The sequence below is a fragment of the Panulirus ornatus genome, chromosome 6, assembly GCF_036320965.1.
Source record: "Panulirus ornatus isolate Po-2019 chromosome 6, ASM3632096v1, whole genome shotgun sequence".
Classification (NCBI taxonomy): Eukaryota; Metazoa; Arthropoda; class Malacostraca; order Decapoda; family Palinuridae; genus Panulirus; species Panulirus ornatus.
In genome coordinates this window covers 53,054,424-53,070,482 of record NC_092229.1, presented here as the reverse complement: position 1 = coordinate 53,070,482, position 16,059 = coordinate 53,054,424, and the positions used below count along the sequence as shown (strand labels likewise).

Genomic DNA, 16,059 nt, shown 5'->3' with positions numbered 1-16,059 from the left:
GGCTACACCATTAATTATTCCTTTCTCATTCGGTGTCCCTCACACTTGGTTGCAGCAAGCAGTCAGGTGTGATGGTTGATTATGGCCGGGCTGTTGGAAGGTCAGGATGGGCCACAGTCTGCGCCACTTTCTAGGTGATGAAGTCGGGAGGACAGTATATGATGCCACAGTCTGGGTCACTTGCTGGTCGACTATGGTCGGGGATATTGGAAGGCCAGGTTATGCTACAACCTGATGTCATTCGCCTGTGTTGTAGCTTACGAAGTGCCGTCTCTGCTTTAAGATGGCTTGGTTGTTGCTTTTTTAGGTCTGAGTTCCGACGTAAGTAACAACCGTTTTGATGTGACTTAGACCCTATGTTTTGCAGTAGCCTATCTAGCGTAGAATGATACTACGCTGTGTTGTGTGTGGTGTTGCTTCATTGTAGCACGGATCCCCCAGCTATACGTATGTTACTGTCAGTTTAGTGTTGTCTCACTCCCAGCTGTGATGATGCTGGTATAACATAAGCTTGATCCTAGGTTATGCTTAAGGTAGATGGTACGATGCTCAAACACGGCTCTACGACCTTTAGGTTAACCGTGCAGTCTACAAAACACCTGATACCATCGTAGGGACATCATCAAAGAATGATGAGAAATTTTCTCCTCGCATACTATTTTTATATACCCCAGACTTAGCCTGGTACCCGCTTATCGACCAGCCCCGAGGGGAGGATGAGTAACTAGGTTAACTGTGGGCTGTCTGCTCTCTCCAGGTTTCGAACCCTGGCCCCCTTTTTTTTTCCTTCTCCTGACTTCGTATCCCTGGACAACATTATGACTGATTTCAGTGTAGGATTGTCTGTGTATTGGTGTTCTGTGCTTGTATAAAAAGGCTACACGTCTCCTTATATTTTTTTAGTGCTTCTGTATAAAGGGGGCCAGACATCACCTTATATCTGTGTTCTGTGCTTCTGTATAAGGTAGCCAGACTTCATGCGTTAGTCTTCTGTGCTTCTGATGAGGAGGCCTGACGTTCCCTTGCGTCGGTGTTCTTGTACCGCTGTGTAACCCTGATTTATCATCACCTTCCACAGGAGGAGAGACCCAGGCAGCCATACACTCGGCGGCGGGCAGCAGGAGTTCCCCGCTGCCTCCTCTCTTGACACTCCTGATGTGGCTGGCCTACAAGTACCTCAGCCTGACCCACCTCACCACGGTGAGTCTCACCCATGTAACTCAACCTGGTATCCTGAACCATGGTGAGTCTCATGTACTCAGAATGACCTTATGTTCCATGGTGAGTCTTACTTATGTGCCTCAGCCTGGCTTCGTGAACTACGGTGAGTCTTACTCATGTGCTCAACTTGGCTTCCCGTATCACGGTGAGTCTTATCCATGTATCTCAGTAGCCTTGATCTCTCCCCTGCCGCTGCGTCTGACTATTGGGGTGTCAAACCCAAATAATCTTTTCACTTTCACACATGTTTTTTCCTCCACTGGGAGAGTGGTGTCCGGGCTATCCCTCCCCCAGCTATTAACTCAAGCCTGGGACATTAACCCAAGCCCAGGACCAGCAAAGCACATTCACCGACAATCCCATACACTTATCCTAAAAATGCACTGCTCTGTCAAGTGCTCCAGATGCATCCAGTGGTATCACCCTCTCACTTCAAATCATAGCCTGCTATGGACTTGCATTAACTATTATGTGAGTAAAACGCGCAATTTTCCCTCCCAAATCATCATACTTCCGACAAAATATGGACGCTGGGGAAACTAGTTGAAAAGAACAAACTCCTTACGATTACCTTCAAGTTTCGTTGCTACTTTTTGGTCCATTTCTCACTATGGCTAATACCCATTCCCACCTGAAACTCCTGAGGCGCGATCGTCCAGATTGGGAGGTAAGTGTCGTCAAGTGTCCATTCCCAGGTTGTGAAAGGTCGTCAGGGAAAGTTGTCCACGATGGGAGGTAAGAACCAACCCTCCAACTAGTTAACGATCCTTAAAGATGAGGGTCAGGTATGCTTGTCTTCTCTCCCTACACTTGACCATCTTGGTCGATCCTCATAGACAGTCTTGGACGACGGGAAGTGTTCTGTGATCTCAATCTTCCCTTGAGGGGAAAGAAATCGAAAACATTATTTTTCAGAAGAGGTAAAAAACAAACGATTAAAACTCCCCGTTCACAAACAGTCCCTCATAAGATAATCTGTGGTGTTACTACCGTGGCCAGCTTTATTGATGCCACGTATCCTACCATGAACGAAGGTCTGAATCATCAGTTGAGGACCCAAGGCAGAAAGTGGCTTGTTTTACAGTGGTACTTACAATACCGAAAATACCAGTACAGTCAGTAATACAGAAGACGAATTAGTTGTCTATTTGTGTCAACACCGAATCATAGAATATCTACAGCGGTTTCCAGTGAAAATGAATTCCATGGAGGCAATTACAATGCATGAAATCCACAGGTAATGTCTCTAACATGTCTAAAGAAAGAGCCATTCATCGTTGAGTGTCAAGGTAATGCTAATTCTATCCAAGACCTCAGAGTCCATCCGTTTCTCCTCACACACTGCCTTACCAACGCTCCTTTGCGCTGTCTCCACGGCACGTATGGCGACGTTGTTAGTCCAGGGGTTGTTTAAGGTCCTCGAGGTGAAGGCTGGGCGGACATCACCCCAGTAATTCTATGGCCAAGTTGCTTCAGGTCAGAGTCCGTGCCTTAGGTCCGAACCTCTGTCCTGGGTCGCGACTCCTACCCTTGTTCCCCTCCTCTGGGTCTAATCCTACCATTTTACAATGCAGATACTTCTAATTCCTGAACGAAAAGAGCAACACGATATGCCATTCACACTGAAGCTGTATTTCCATATTCATTTCAGACTGGACTGGGTCGTGACCTGGAGCCTGCCGTAACCTAAGCCAGGGCGCATGACAGCATGAAGAGAGCGCCGCGGACAACGTGTTGCCAGTCTTGAGTCATGACCCTTGACGGATTTCGGGTTGTACCCGTGACTCCGTCTGTCGTGAGTCATGACTCTGAGAGACTCGGACTATACCTGTGACTCCGTCTTGTCCCGAGTCATATCTCTGAGTGATTCGGGCTACACCTGTGACTCTATTCGTCTCGAGTCGTGACTCTTAGGGACTCGAGCAATACCTATAACTCCAAGAGGACAACTTCAGCCTTGGTCTCTCTCGTTCGTGCTCAGCTTCGTGTTAACACTGATCCCGATGGTTCCATCGCTGCTTCCATATACCACAAGGGGGTCAAGTGTCTGGATAGGGAAGGCTGATGATCGGATGGTTGGGTTGTTAACCGGCTGATTCTTGTGGTGGCTAGTTGGCTGGCTGGCTGGCTTATAGGCTCATTGGATGACTTAATGAGCTGGACTGCTAACAGACTGGAAGGCTGAGTGTCTGCCTATCAAGCCTGCCTGACCATTTGGTTGGTTCGCTGACTAGATGGTTTAGTTAGCTGGATGACCGACTGGTTCTCTAGAAGCTAACTGGGTAACTAGAGAGGCTGACTAACTGGGCTGGCTCTCATGGTTAGCCAATTAGTCATGTGACTGACTGACTGGCTCTTTCTCTCACAGAGTGGCTGCTTAGCCTGGCATCGTGTATGTGGTGGCAGTCACAACCAAACCCAACCAGCTGCTCACAACCTGAGGAGGCCCGGTGCAGTGATCACGGTTGTGATGTCTTTTTATAGTTACGTGAATTTTATACACTTATGGAATATATGAATATATATAAATATAAATATAAATTATGAAATATATTTATAGATAATGTTCTAAGACTCAGTTATTGTAGGATATTGTAAATACTATAAATAAAAGAAATTCGTTGTCAGAGAAACTCCTTGAACGCATCTGCGTCTCGTCTTCGCGGAAATAAAGAGGAAATGATGAGATAAACATTTTCTTTAACAGTCTCACCATATTCTTTATTTCGGAAATAGTAATAACATCATATATCTTATTCTTTTCGGGATTATGTTGATTCATTTTGTTTTATTCCACTTCTAAATTCCCGCCTAGATTTGGCATGAGCACTGTACAGGCGGAAGTGATGCTTTCAACTAATACGTTACTAAACAATTTTTTTTGTAAAACCTGAAGCTAAAATAACCTCCTCAAGTACGCTGTTCCCCCCCTCCCCCCTTTCTGTACTCCCACTTGTTACTTTATTTTCACCGTTCCGGAGATGTAAACAGTTTTGTGTAAGATTCCATTTATATGGTTTCCCTTTAGGAGACTTCTTCAGGCAGGACAGTGTGTTTGAGTGTGTGTGTGTGTGTGTGTGTGTGTGTGTGTGTGTGTGTGTGTGTGTGTTCTCGTTCAGGCAGGTTTCTTATATGTACAGACAATAACATTGGGAGATCATCTCCTTTGGACATCTAGGGAGAGAAGTTTTTCTATTAAGACTTACATAAGTGCAGTTGCCTTGATGTCACAGTCTTTTTCTTCTTTTCTTGTGTATATGTATATATATATATATATATATATATATATATATATATATATATATATATATATATATATATATATATATATATATATATATATATATATATTTATATATATTGTCATATACATTTCTTGATTTGCTATAATTTGTTTATGAGTAGATAAGATCTCAATTATCTGTGTTTATACACAACGATGATTAACGACACTGTATCTATATTCTTATCTGTCTGAGGAGGTCAGTGTGAAGATGGATGGGAGTCAAAGGGAACTCCCTCACATGTGTTAACATTATATGGTTCAATATAATCATGAATAAAGATGTGTATGACTTTTATGTGAACATTTCACAATGTCCCATTATACAGAAACTGTCTCTATGTTGATATGACTTGGGGAGGAGAAGAACTATAGTGTGATATGTCTAATGGAGAGGTATGGACCAGTACGAACCACAGAAAGATGTGGCTGGGGAGAGGGTGCAGAATAGATGAACTATGGAACAGAACTGTGGGAAGATATCATCAGGTGGAGGGGAAGGTATGAAGCAGAGGAGCTGTAGATATATATGACTGGGCGGAAGGTATAGAGCAGCGGATCTATAGAAATGTGATCCTGAGGGTATGGCACAGAGTAGGGGAGACATAGAAAGGTATAAAAGGTTGAAGGTACAGAACGGAAAGGTCTCTGTCTCAAGATCCCTGACATAACAGTTCTTGGCTGACCTCAGTGTGGCCTTAGTATATTGGTCACGCCCCTCAGCCCCGGGCGCTTGCAAGCATCGTGCATACTGACATGGAGGGAGCTACACTGAGGGTAGGAGAGGCCTGTCAGCTTTATGTATACTGACATGGAAGAAACTACAATGAAGAAAGATTCACGGAGATTACAGATTCAGATGCACAAACAACTCACACGCACGCACACACACACACACACACACACACACATGAACACATATAAGAACATATATAAGCACATATCAAGCACGCAAACACATACTTTCCCTTTGGAACTCAGAACACTATGACCAACCACTACCACTGATGAAACTGCTCCAGCGGTGACTTGGTCACCATTCAACACTCATGAACTGGGGCAGTTTGTATGACCTGTCATGCATTCACTCACCCGGTGAGTCCACACTCATTCAACAGATGGATGCTTCTATTACCCACCGAGTCTTCAGGTGGATCAGTCTACGCCTGAGGTAGACTGGTGGGGACAGATGGAGTGATGTCTCTTGCCCGATTCGTCCAGATGGAACAAAGCGCAGCTGATACCTTCTGTGGTGTAAAATGTCAGTTAATATGAAAGGGTAGAGAGGTACCTAAATAGCCAACCACCTGGTCAACCTCACGGTATATGACAACACAACCCTTGTACACCTTACTTGCTTTTCCCTCACCATCTGGGTTGTGTGTGTGTGAGGGACCGGAGAGGACAACTTAGGTCCCAGCAGGTCAGAGAGACAGATGACCTAGATTCTTTATGTCTATATGACGTAATTCAGTGTCAAATGTTGCTCAATCACCAAGAAATGTTAATCCTAAGATGTTTTAGGTTGTATTTTTGTATATACAGATATGATATATTCCATTGCCAACCCATATTAAAGATAAGAAAATGGATTCTGAAATAACTTATTCATTATTTTCTCCTAAAGACATGATAATCACTGTGGAAACCTGTGTAAGATAAGTTTGTGGGTCAGATTTCTCTTTCTACATGACAGGTCTGATGATACGTGTTACATTTTCCACTGTTTGTAATGCACTGGCTTTGATTTTCACTCCCGTATGCTATGGGGAAAAAAATGATGGATGTCTTTTATATTATATATCCTGTAGGACCAGCACTGGTAGTGCGTCGCTGTGATAGATGGATTATCACTGTCAAATAAATGTACCACAAGTTCTCCCGAAAGAACCTGTCTGTGACCAAACATGTGTATAATTTTCTACCATCCTTACGAACTATTTGTGCCGAGGCGAGAGTTGTTCTGTCTCAAGCTAAGGTGGGAGTAAGAGCCTTGGGGTGAGGCCAGAGGTGGGGAACACCTTCAGAGGAGAGACACCAGCCAGCTGTATGACTCCTGTGGTCTGGAGAAGCTCTTCTTCCCTGTTCTCCAGCAACTTCGAGGTGACTGGACTGACTGACATAAGTCTAAGGATCTGGCTCCTGATGGTGAGTAGGGTCAGCCCTTAAGCTTGAATTGAATGATGGACGATTATTGATCCTTGAGTCGTCACCTCGCTGATATGAGGTCAATGGTCAGCAGCAGAGACGTGAACCTGGCTGACCTGAAGGAAATGCCTTTTTTCTTTATATCCAGTTGTAGTGATGGACATACCTAACCACTCAGTATGGGTGAAGGACATTTCCAGCAATTATACCATTAGTAGGCTGCCATGCTGGGTATAACCAGCCCTTGACCCGTGACCTGAATAGGGTAATGGCCACGGCCAGCCTCATAAAGTGACAGCTCATCCACCACCATTAGGGAGCCGCATGTGGATGACTAGCGTGGATTAAGGTGGGTCCTGTGCCCAGCCAGAGCCCGGTGCTGGTCGGGAGCACTACAGCTCTCTGGTTATATAGATAGATTGACTCATAAGTTACACCAGTGGTTATTGATAAGCTTAACGTGCAATATGACGAAATCCATAAGAAATTCGAACAGGATCATTAAAACCTACGGGTAGAAATACCTCATAACTCAAGTGGTAAGGAGAATAATGCAAGGCTATTACCTAAAATCTCAAAACCAGATCCACTATTAACTTAATAGCTTTGATATGGATGGCGATTATGACCAGCGTTCACTTGTCTGGCGCATAAATTGATCAGCAAATTATATCTCTCAGGAACTAGACACCAGTTTCAAGAAATGAGGGGAGTGAGGATAAAGATTCTGCACCACCTCTAATGGTATAGGTTTACCTAGGAATGCTGATAAATTCAGCAACCAAATCGACAGCTGCCTCTAATCACCAAACTAGAAATGGTAGCACACACGTTAAACATCACCGCAAACATCATTAGTTCAGTCATACAAGGGACGACAGAGGAAGCAAAAAAATTTCCTTTGAAACGTCGTCATTTTAGAGAAATTTGTGCCAAAATGTGAGATACTGATTATAGCAAGACCTGCAGGCAACCGCGAAAAGACTTTGAAACACGTCATACGGTTGGTTGCTTGTTTGGCCTTTAGACCTAACACTTCAGTGATGATGAACTACCTCTAGTAACTACAGGAAATCTCTGTAGTCTCTCGTAATATCTCAGTCATGACTACAGCATCTGTGGAACTACAGTAGGTACCTATATCCTATAGTCTTCTCATGTAATATAAAGTAATACGTGTATTCCATCGCTGGCATCAATGTTCTCAAACCCCGAGTCGTAATATTTGAAGGGAAATTATTATTCTAATATAGTGTTGTGTTCTATTCTCTATAATAGGCTTATGATTCTCTCTATACAGGAAGACAGCTTACGTACACAGGGTTCTGTTGACCTCCCCTAACGTCTGGGTGACCCATCTCACATGACCTACCCTCCCTCTGGCGGTTACGAAATTTGACATTTCTAATTACGTGACAGGACCATTTGACCAGAACTAAACTAGCCATTGAAAGTTTCTCGAGTGTTTATATATCATACTGATCTAATTAAACCTGTGTGACCCGTTTTATGACATTTACAAAACGATTGAATTTTGGGTTATACTGTCCATGAAATCAACATCAAGGCTTGGTGTATAAACGTAGCAAAACTCTAACCTTTCACATTATCTGGTTCCCAGCATTTCCTTCACGCTACATACACAGAGTTACATTTTCCCTTTCCACTATAGCATGCACTGAGTGAGTGGCTGTATTGGATAGTATATTTACCATCAGCCTCTCGCTTTGACCACCGACTACATCAGGAGAAACAGCTAACTGCAACAATCATACAGCAGTTGATACCAAGACTATGGTAGATAGACGTCTACAATTTCTGCTCTTTCGGGAACAGAGGAGGTCCTCTGCTGTCTATTGCTGTTACTCCTGCTGTTGCCTCTGCTGTCTTCTGCTGTTGCTTTAGTTAACTTACAGTATAGTTCTCAGGTCTGATTAATGATAGGGTAGTGTGGGAGTTTCCAGATTCTGGAAGCATTATATAAAAGGGTAAATGTATTGATCAAGTGCTGTACGCATCAAGGATAAAGTTTCCTGAGTGCTCTAGGACTATATTAACTCCTCTATAGTTTCTTCTACTGACCCGAACCTGACATATCCAGGTCCAGGCGGATGCAAATCTATATAGATACCTTTCGTGAGTGTTGACCGCAGGAAAGAGTTTGTAGGAGATCAAGTTTTTTGGAGGGGTTTGTTGGAGGGTTCTGAGAGGGTAACGTTAGGAAGAAAGTGGAGATATTAGGAGTTACAGACCTCATGTCTCATCCCAGATGGTTAGGTGTCGGTCATTTAGGCTCGTAGATGTATGATCATAATGAGATGTCGTCCAAAGTATGATGACTTAATGATCCCTCCATATGATGTGATCTTCACAGATGTTTGTCCAACAGAAATCACTGGACGAGCATTTCTATGGGAGAAATTAATCAAAATTAGTTCTTAGAGCAATATATATCCATCACAGAAATTTGAGGGAAAGAATCTCAATACTCACATAAACCTATGTGTATGTACATAGACAAACAATCACTCATACAAACGTGATAAGAAATAAATAAACACCCCTTACAATAACGCATACCACGACTAGCACCAAAGAACTCATAAACAAACATCAGATATGGTATACGGATTTACACACACACACACACACACACACACACACACACACACACACACACACACATACACACATACATACACACACACACACACCCACACACACACACACACATGCTACACATAAGAAAAGCCACACCACACATCAACTCCCACCACACCCACCCTCATATCACTACACGCAACACACGCGAACTACAAGGTATACCACGGTGACACATGCCAGTAACATATACCACATACCTCCCGTGTCCTTCCTAAACCACTAACACCAGCACTCGACAATACAAATCCCACACACCTACGTCCATGACACATACATAAAATAGAACGAAATATTTTCCTGCCTCTCTTTATTTTGTTCTCAGCTCATGAATTTCTTCCCCTTTGAATATAGTGTCTCACCTGGAGTTCTGGGTCGACTCTACCTGGTCGTTTCAGGGTCCTGGTTCTCCTCAGTCATCACACCCACCATCTGGTTCTCACCTCCCCCGATGCATATATACATTCCCTGTTGTATGCTCACTGTGCTTTGGCCCTCATGTTTCCTCCTCGTGCAGGGTTACACAGTGGGCGTGTGTGTTGGAAACGACCAGTGTGTGTGCGGTGACCGGAGCGTCGGGTGTGTGTGACATGAGTGTTTGTTCTTGTGTGGTCTGTGTTGGTGCTAGTGCGCCATGTGTTGGTAGTAGTTTTCCCTGTGTTGGTGCTAGTGTGGCCTGTGTTGGCGCAAGTGTGGTTTGTGTTTGTGCTAGTGTGGCCTGTGTTGGCGCAAGTGTGGTTTGTGTTTGTGCTAGTGTGGCCTGTGTTGGCGCAAGTGTGGTTTGTGTTTGTGCTAGTGTGGCCTGTGTTTGTGCAAATTGGCCCGTGTAAGTGTAAGTGTGGCCTCTGATTGAGATGCCGTAGATGTTTGCACTGTGGGGAGGAGGGGTTTGTGGTCTGCATAGTCTGTCCTGGTGTGAATGGTGAGGGTACTGGACAATAGATTTCGGGGTTTCATCGACCGTGGCCATGCCAGCACCAACACCAGCTGATGTTCTGTAAGCCTGTTAAATCTCTCCTCTAAACCAGTCAAGGTTTCCCTGTTGAATAGACGAGTTCATCTTGTATGCTATGATAGATTCTCTAGCAAGGAATGTGATGTGTGTCTGACCCTCTGTGCTTGTCTTATAGCACCTAATTCTAACCTATGCCCACGTGAGAGCTTAGTAGTGATTCTTAGATGGGCAACTGAAGCCTTCTTGTAGACCAGGTGAAAGTCTCCAATAGACAAGGTGAGGCTATAGAAGATGGAGAGTGATGTTTAACTTTACCCCAGGCACCTGAGGACCTGTAGTAGGCTACTTGAAGCTCTATTTTGGGGAGATAAAGTAGATAAGACCAGGTAAAGGTCTCTCGTAGTGCAGGTGATTCTGTCTCACAGTGAAGTGTGTGAAGATATCTTTTAAGGGAGCTTAAACTTGAATATGGGGAAGGTCAGCTCCGCATTAAAGCAAGGGAGGCTCTGCTTTAAGACACGTGGAAATGACATTCATTGAAGTGCATGACTGGTCGAGTACCTCCTCAACCTGATGCTCTGCAACGCATCAGTTCCTCCTCCTGAAGCGTCTCGTTATAGTATTACAAGAGTGCATACATTCCTCCTCATCAGAGCCTTTGATATTCTCCCTCTCCTTTACCTAGAGCTCCTCCTCACCCAGCATCAAACCTGCAGGGTATCTGGGTACCTTGTCTCGTCCACAAGATTTTTTGCGACGCTTGGAGGACAAATGGCTTCTCTGCTTCACCTGGATATTGGTTCCTTCATAAGACATGCAGGAGGTTCGCCTCATGTCTTTCACCCAAGGGGAATACCGAGAGTATCTTGGCAGCGTGACCCCGGTGAAGTATATCTGGCTCTCTGTTTGACTGAGATATATCTGCGTGATATACCATGTTGTTTTGGTATGATGGCATAAGATCTGGCTGCTTTGTTCTGCTTCGTGGGTGTTTATATCGTCTCATTCAGAGGATATGTGGATAGTTTGCAGGAGGGAAGAAAACCTGGCTTTTTTTGTAGGATATTTGGCTATCATTTATTCATTTGGAGGATACATGGCTCTTCCGTCGTACGTGAATGATACGTGGCTCTTTTGTTTCACACAGAAGATGCTTTAGTCTGTCTGTCTGTCTGTTTGTCTGTCTCTGTCTCTGTCTGTCTCTCTCTCTCTCTCTCTCTCTCTCTCTCTCTCTCTCTCTCTCTCTCTCTCTCTCTTGCCAACTCAGTCGTACACTTGGACAGAGTCAGTGAATCACAGCATACGAAAATAACTGCAGGTGCAGCAAGAGGCGATCAGAGAAACAGGGATGCCATCCAGGTTTATAGAATTATTTAGTTTCTTGGGGGGAAAGTGCGCGCTTCATAATCGGATATTGCGGAGCTGAAGGTTCGGATCAGCGGCGAGAATGGAAGCTGTGATCTAGAGCAAGAGGATAGATCCGAGCACATCCGAGCGGGTTTAGCAACACCCGCTGGAGCAGAGACTGGGGGCCAAGAGTCGCAACTTGAGTCTAAAGTCAGACTTAGAGCAAGTTAAAGCATCTCAGGGACTCAGACTTGGTGGAAGAGAAGGCTCTCAGCGGCTCTGACCTTGTGCAAATGTCAGACTTTGTGCAGGAACGTACGATGAGGTTTTCAAGCAAATCTATTTTCTGAATAGGACACTGATGCTGAAACGGAAGAGACAATTACAGTGAATGAGGTGAGAAAAGAAAGGAAATTTACATAGGGCGCGACCAAATGTTGATTAGATATCTATTATGGCAAAGATTGCGGAGAAGATGTGAGGCGAGGGAAGTCACTAAGGGCAGCGAGCGATTGGGGCTGTGTTGAGAATGAGATTAACCTGTGTTAGGACGAGTGGTAGGATGGGAGAGTGGTTCATGGTGGAGGAGGTGGGGTTGTGACCAAGGAACGAGGTGCTGAGAGTCTGAACAGATGGCGACATATGGAAGATCTTGGAGAGAGAAAAATTTGTTAGAGAAATTAAAATAGAAGAGGGGTTGTAGGTAGTTGGAGGTAGGGATGTTGTTTTATGTTAATGATACTGGGTCAGTGAAATAAAGGGGAGGGGGGAGGGGGTTGCAGAATGCTTTTTAGGGTGTATGGAAACTGAGAGCGAAAGAGAGAGGAAGAGAATTCGAACTACACGATCACAATTGATGATGAGAATTGGGAGAAATATTCAGAGCTTCAGGTATCTATGAAGAACTAACTAGTGAAGGTGAGGACATGGATGCTGGGATACTGTAGGAACCGATGGAAGGTTGGAAAGTTGTTGATAACATGAGGATGGTTATGAGGGGAGAAGACGTGAGTCTGACATGTGACTGAGGATCTTGAAAGGTACAGTCCAGCCTATGTTGATATGAGTGAAAAATAAGATTCGCATGAACACAAAAGTGACACAAAGTTCTGGAGGTGTGTTTCGTAAAGCTAGGATGTGGGTTGATAAGAGGCAAAGGAGTAAGAGAGAAAGGAGGATATCACGATCTTTAACATAATGGTGGATAAAGAGATCGTGAAAGTGAAGACTGGGGTACGAAGATGGTTGGTCTGCGTGGATGAGGTGTGTATAGGTAGCACAGTCACTAGTGTGTGAGGGAAATCGAGGTGGAAGAGGAGGCATAGAATAATGTATATCAACTGGTGATATACGACAGCTTTCTAGATCGTGCTTGATATTCGTCTAGCAAGTTAAAGTCATGTGTAAAAGGAATACGATTCAATTTCAGAGTACTTCACTCTGTCTAAACGAGATCTCAGACGTTATGCGATACACAAAGTCGAGGAGAGGCAGGTTAGTGAAACACGACTCATTAAGATTACGAATATTGAGGAAGGTCAGAGTGAGGAAGTATGAGAGTGGGAGGAATACAGACAATGAGGAATATTCGCAAGTGTTAACTGGTAGGATTATATTATGGAGATGTAGCATCGCTACCTTATCGATAACCGATGACGGCATTTTACATACAGACACACCATGTCTTTAAGAGGAATAGTAACTGAAATTCAAATTCGCTTTCTCGGGGAGATGTACGATTGCATTATCTACGTTGGTGCATCAGTTGCCTCATAGATTGTGCGGAGCCGAAGTTCTAGCCGATATCAAGGCTTAGAACAATGTTATATATGAAGACCCTGGGAGATGCCTTCGTGTCCCCGCCTGGAAGTTATGGCTTCGTTTATCGTGGCCGCAGAGGCACGCGTCCACTGTTTATGACAGCAGTGGCCTGATGCGGTGCACTGAGGCCCGTGCATGTTATCATAGGCTCAAAAAAACAGCTGCTTCCGCATGATTACTCTCTACCTCAAGCAAAGGTAAAAGATGCAGCAGGAAGACTTGTGTCTACAGTGTCCCTCAGGAGGAGAAATGTAAGTATTCAATTAGTCATCTTAATGTGGTCATTGTCCTTGAATACGATGACTGAGGTTGTAATCAAAGGGTTTAGTCATCATAAATAAAATGATAACAGATGAGGTAAACAACTGAACTAAATTCATGATGTTTTCTATGATTTAGGATTTCTTTAACTGCCTAAGGTCTTTTTTTTGTTATCTCTAATCATTATTAACTTTTTTCCTTTAATCATTCTGTTTTATAGGATTTTCTCTTCTTGTCTTTGATTTCCATCTTCTTTAGACAACACTGACCTTGGGTCATGTAAGTACTAGGCAACACTGACCTTGGGTCATGTAAGTACTAGACAACACTGACCTTGGGTCATGGAAGGATTGGACAACACTGACCCTGGGTCATGGAAGGACCAGACAACATTGACCTTGGGGTCATGCAAGGACATGGCAGTGACACTGTTTAGCTTGTGATGCCTCGCAGCAAACCAGTTCAGGACCAGTGTTATAAAGCCATGATCATCACATTGTGTTTTTGTATCAAGTCGTCATGGAAAAGACATTAAGAAAACTAACGTCTGATCACGTAGGGTTAGTAACACGGCAGATATTTCTATAACATTATTTAACTGACTCCTAAACCACGACTAAAGTTCCAGAGATGACCTTGAATTAGAAATAGAATAGTAAAGCAATATTGATTAAAGTTTCGATGAAGGCTGGGCCAGTAGAAACTTTATACACAGAAAGCTAAGAAGAATTCTTCAGGTTTTTAATTCTTTATATAAACCAGTTACATCCTCCCTGCTCTCTATATAAACCAATTACATCCTCCCTGTTTTCTCTTTATATAAACCAGTTACATCCTCCCTGATCTCTCTTTATATAGACCAGAGAGAGAGAGAGAGAGAGAGAGAGAGAGAGAGAGAGAGAGAGAGAGAGAGAGAGAGAGAGAGAGAGAGAGAGAGAGAGAGAAGGTAGGTGAGGAGCGAGAAGTCATGCTAATGAGGGGCCATATATGTCAGTAGTCAAGGTAATGGAGGTGTTGCCCACCGCTCATCATGGCACCCTGACTGGCCTTAGACCTCATCACATAACCATTCATCACGCCTCCTCCTGTCGTAACTCCAACTGGGTAATTATACCTCGTCAGTAATTAAAGTAAGCAACTACCGTCTTATGACTCCAATATTAAATAATGAACTCCATAAAGGCACGAAATATTACAGAACTTCATCGTAAATTCCTGTAATATCGTACAGGAAGGATATATCGGTGCTGCATATGGATACGAGCACAGTTAATGGTAATATTATGTAATATAATCAACGATGCCGTTCCTGTGCTCACTATATATATATATATATATATATATATATATATATATATATATATATATATATATATATATATATATATATATATATATATATATATATATGACCACAGGTCATAAAATACCTGTCAAGATGTCACGATATATAACCCAAGATCACACTAGGTGACACGTATGTAGGTGAGGTCATAGCGGATCATTCTCAGTGGCTTGTGTTCCTGAGTCATACCTGTTATGGAGGGTCATGCTATGCTATTCTGGTCATAGTGAGCTATACTGGGTCATACTTATTATGTAGGCCGTATGGTCATACTTGTCATAACAAGCCGTATTGATTCATACTTCCCCGATCTGTGTTGTCCTGATGCCATTTACTGCCAATTAACCCGGATCATACTCTATTATGTTCACATATGCTACAGGTTGGGTCATGCATTCTTTGTGGAGGTACAGATCATAATGGGGCAGATGGTAATGCACTTCCTATGATTTAGAATTGTCAAATCAAACCGGAAATCCATAAGTTCATGGCACACACAACTATTTGAACCATATTTACGACTGCAAAACGCCCTCCATTCCCCACCCACTCCCACAACTTCATTTACTTTCATCCTTTGCCATTCTACTCTTAAAGTCTCCTGGTATCTTCACTAATTCAAATTTGGGTTCAGTTTAGTCACAAACCCACTAACTATCGTAAACACTTTTTCCATTAATCGTCGTCGAACGCACTGGTACAGAACCCCAATTAAGAAGCAATAAACATGAGCAGTGCCCGGTCGCGTGACCTAAGCACTGAATTACACTGCACATGTAAATATGCTGTTGAGTATAATGGCTATCAACAACTAAAAGTCATTAGGAGAGAATACGAAACATTCATCAGGATAGACAAGGTACTACGGGTAGTTATATCTCTTACATATTCGTGCTTTAAAGATCATAATTACAGGTGAAAGTCAAGCCGTCTAAGGTCCTGGTTAAGGCCAGGTAGCTGGGGTCTGGTTGGAGTGTAGGGAGCCTGGGGTTCAGGTGAAATCCAATCATCCTCGGG

At 43.4% G+C, this 16,059-nt stretch overlaps 1 protein-coding gene and 1 long non-coding RNA gene across 3 annotated transcripts in view; one reads left to right on the top strand and one right to left on the bottom strand.

Annotated features, from left to right (window-relative positions):
* The window catches only part of LOC139749232 (neural cell adhesion molecule 2-like), a 64,151-nt gene extending 58,729 nt beyond the window's left edge, over positions 1-5,422 (top strand). For both annotated transcript variants that reach the window (XM_071662945.1, XM_071662944.1), the window contains 2 exons: positions 1,079-1,200; positions 2,873-5,422. In XM_071662945.1, the coding sequence (XP_071519046.1) occupies positions 1,079-1,200; positions 2,873-2,911 (161 nt within the window). In that variant the 3' untranslated portion in view covers positions 2,912-5,422. The remainder of the gene's footprint in view (positions 1-1,078; positions 1,201-2,872) is intronic.
* Positions 5,423-8,001: 2,579 nt separating this feature from the next.
* Positions 8,002-16,059, bottom strand: part of LOC139748952 (uncharacterized) — a 225,834-nt gene continuing 217,776 nt past the window's right edge. The window contains exon 3 of the long non-coding RNA XR_011712850.1: positions 8,002-9,061. This is a non-coding gene — a long non-coding RNA (uncharacterized lncRNA). The remainder of the gene's footprint in view (positions 9,062-16,059) is intronic.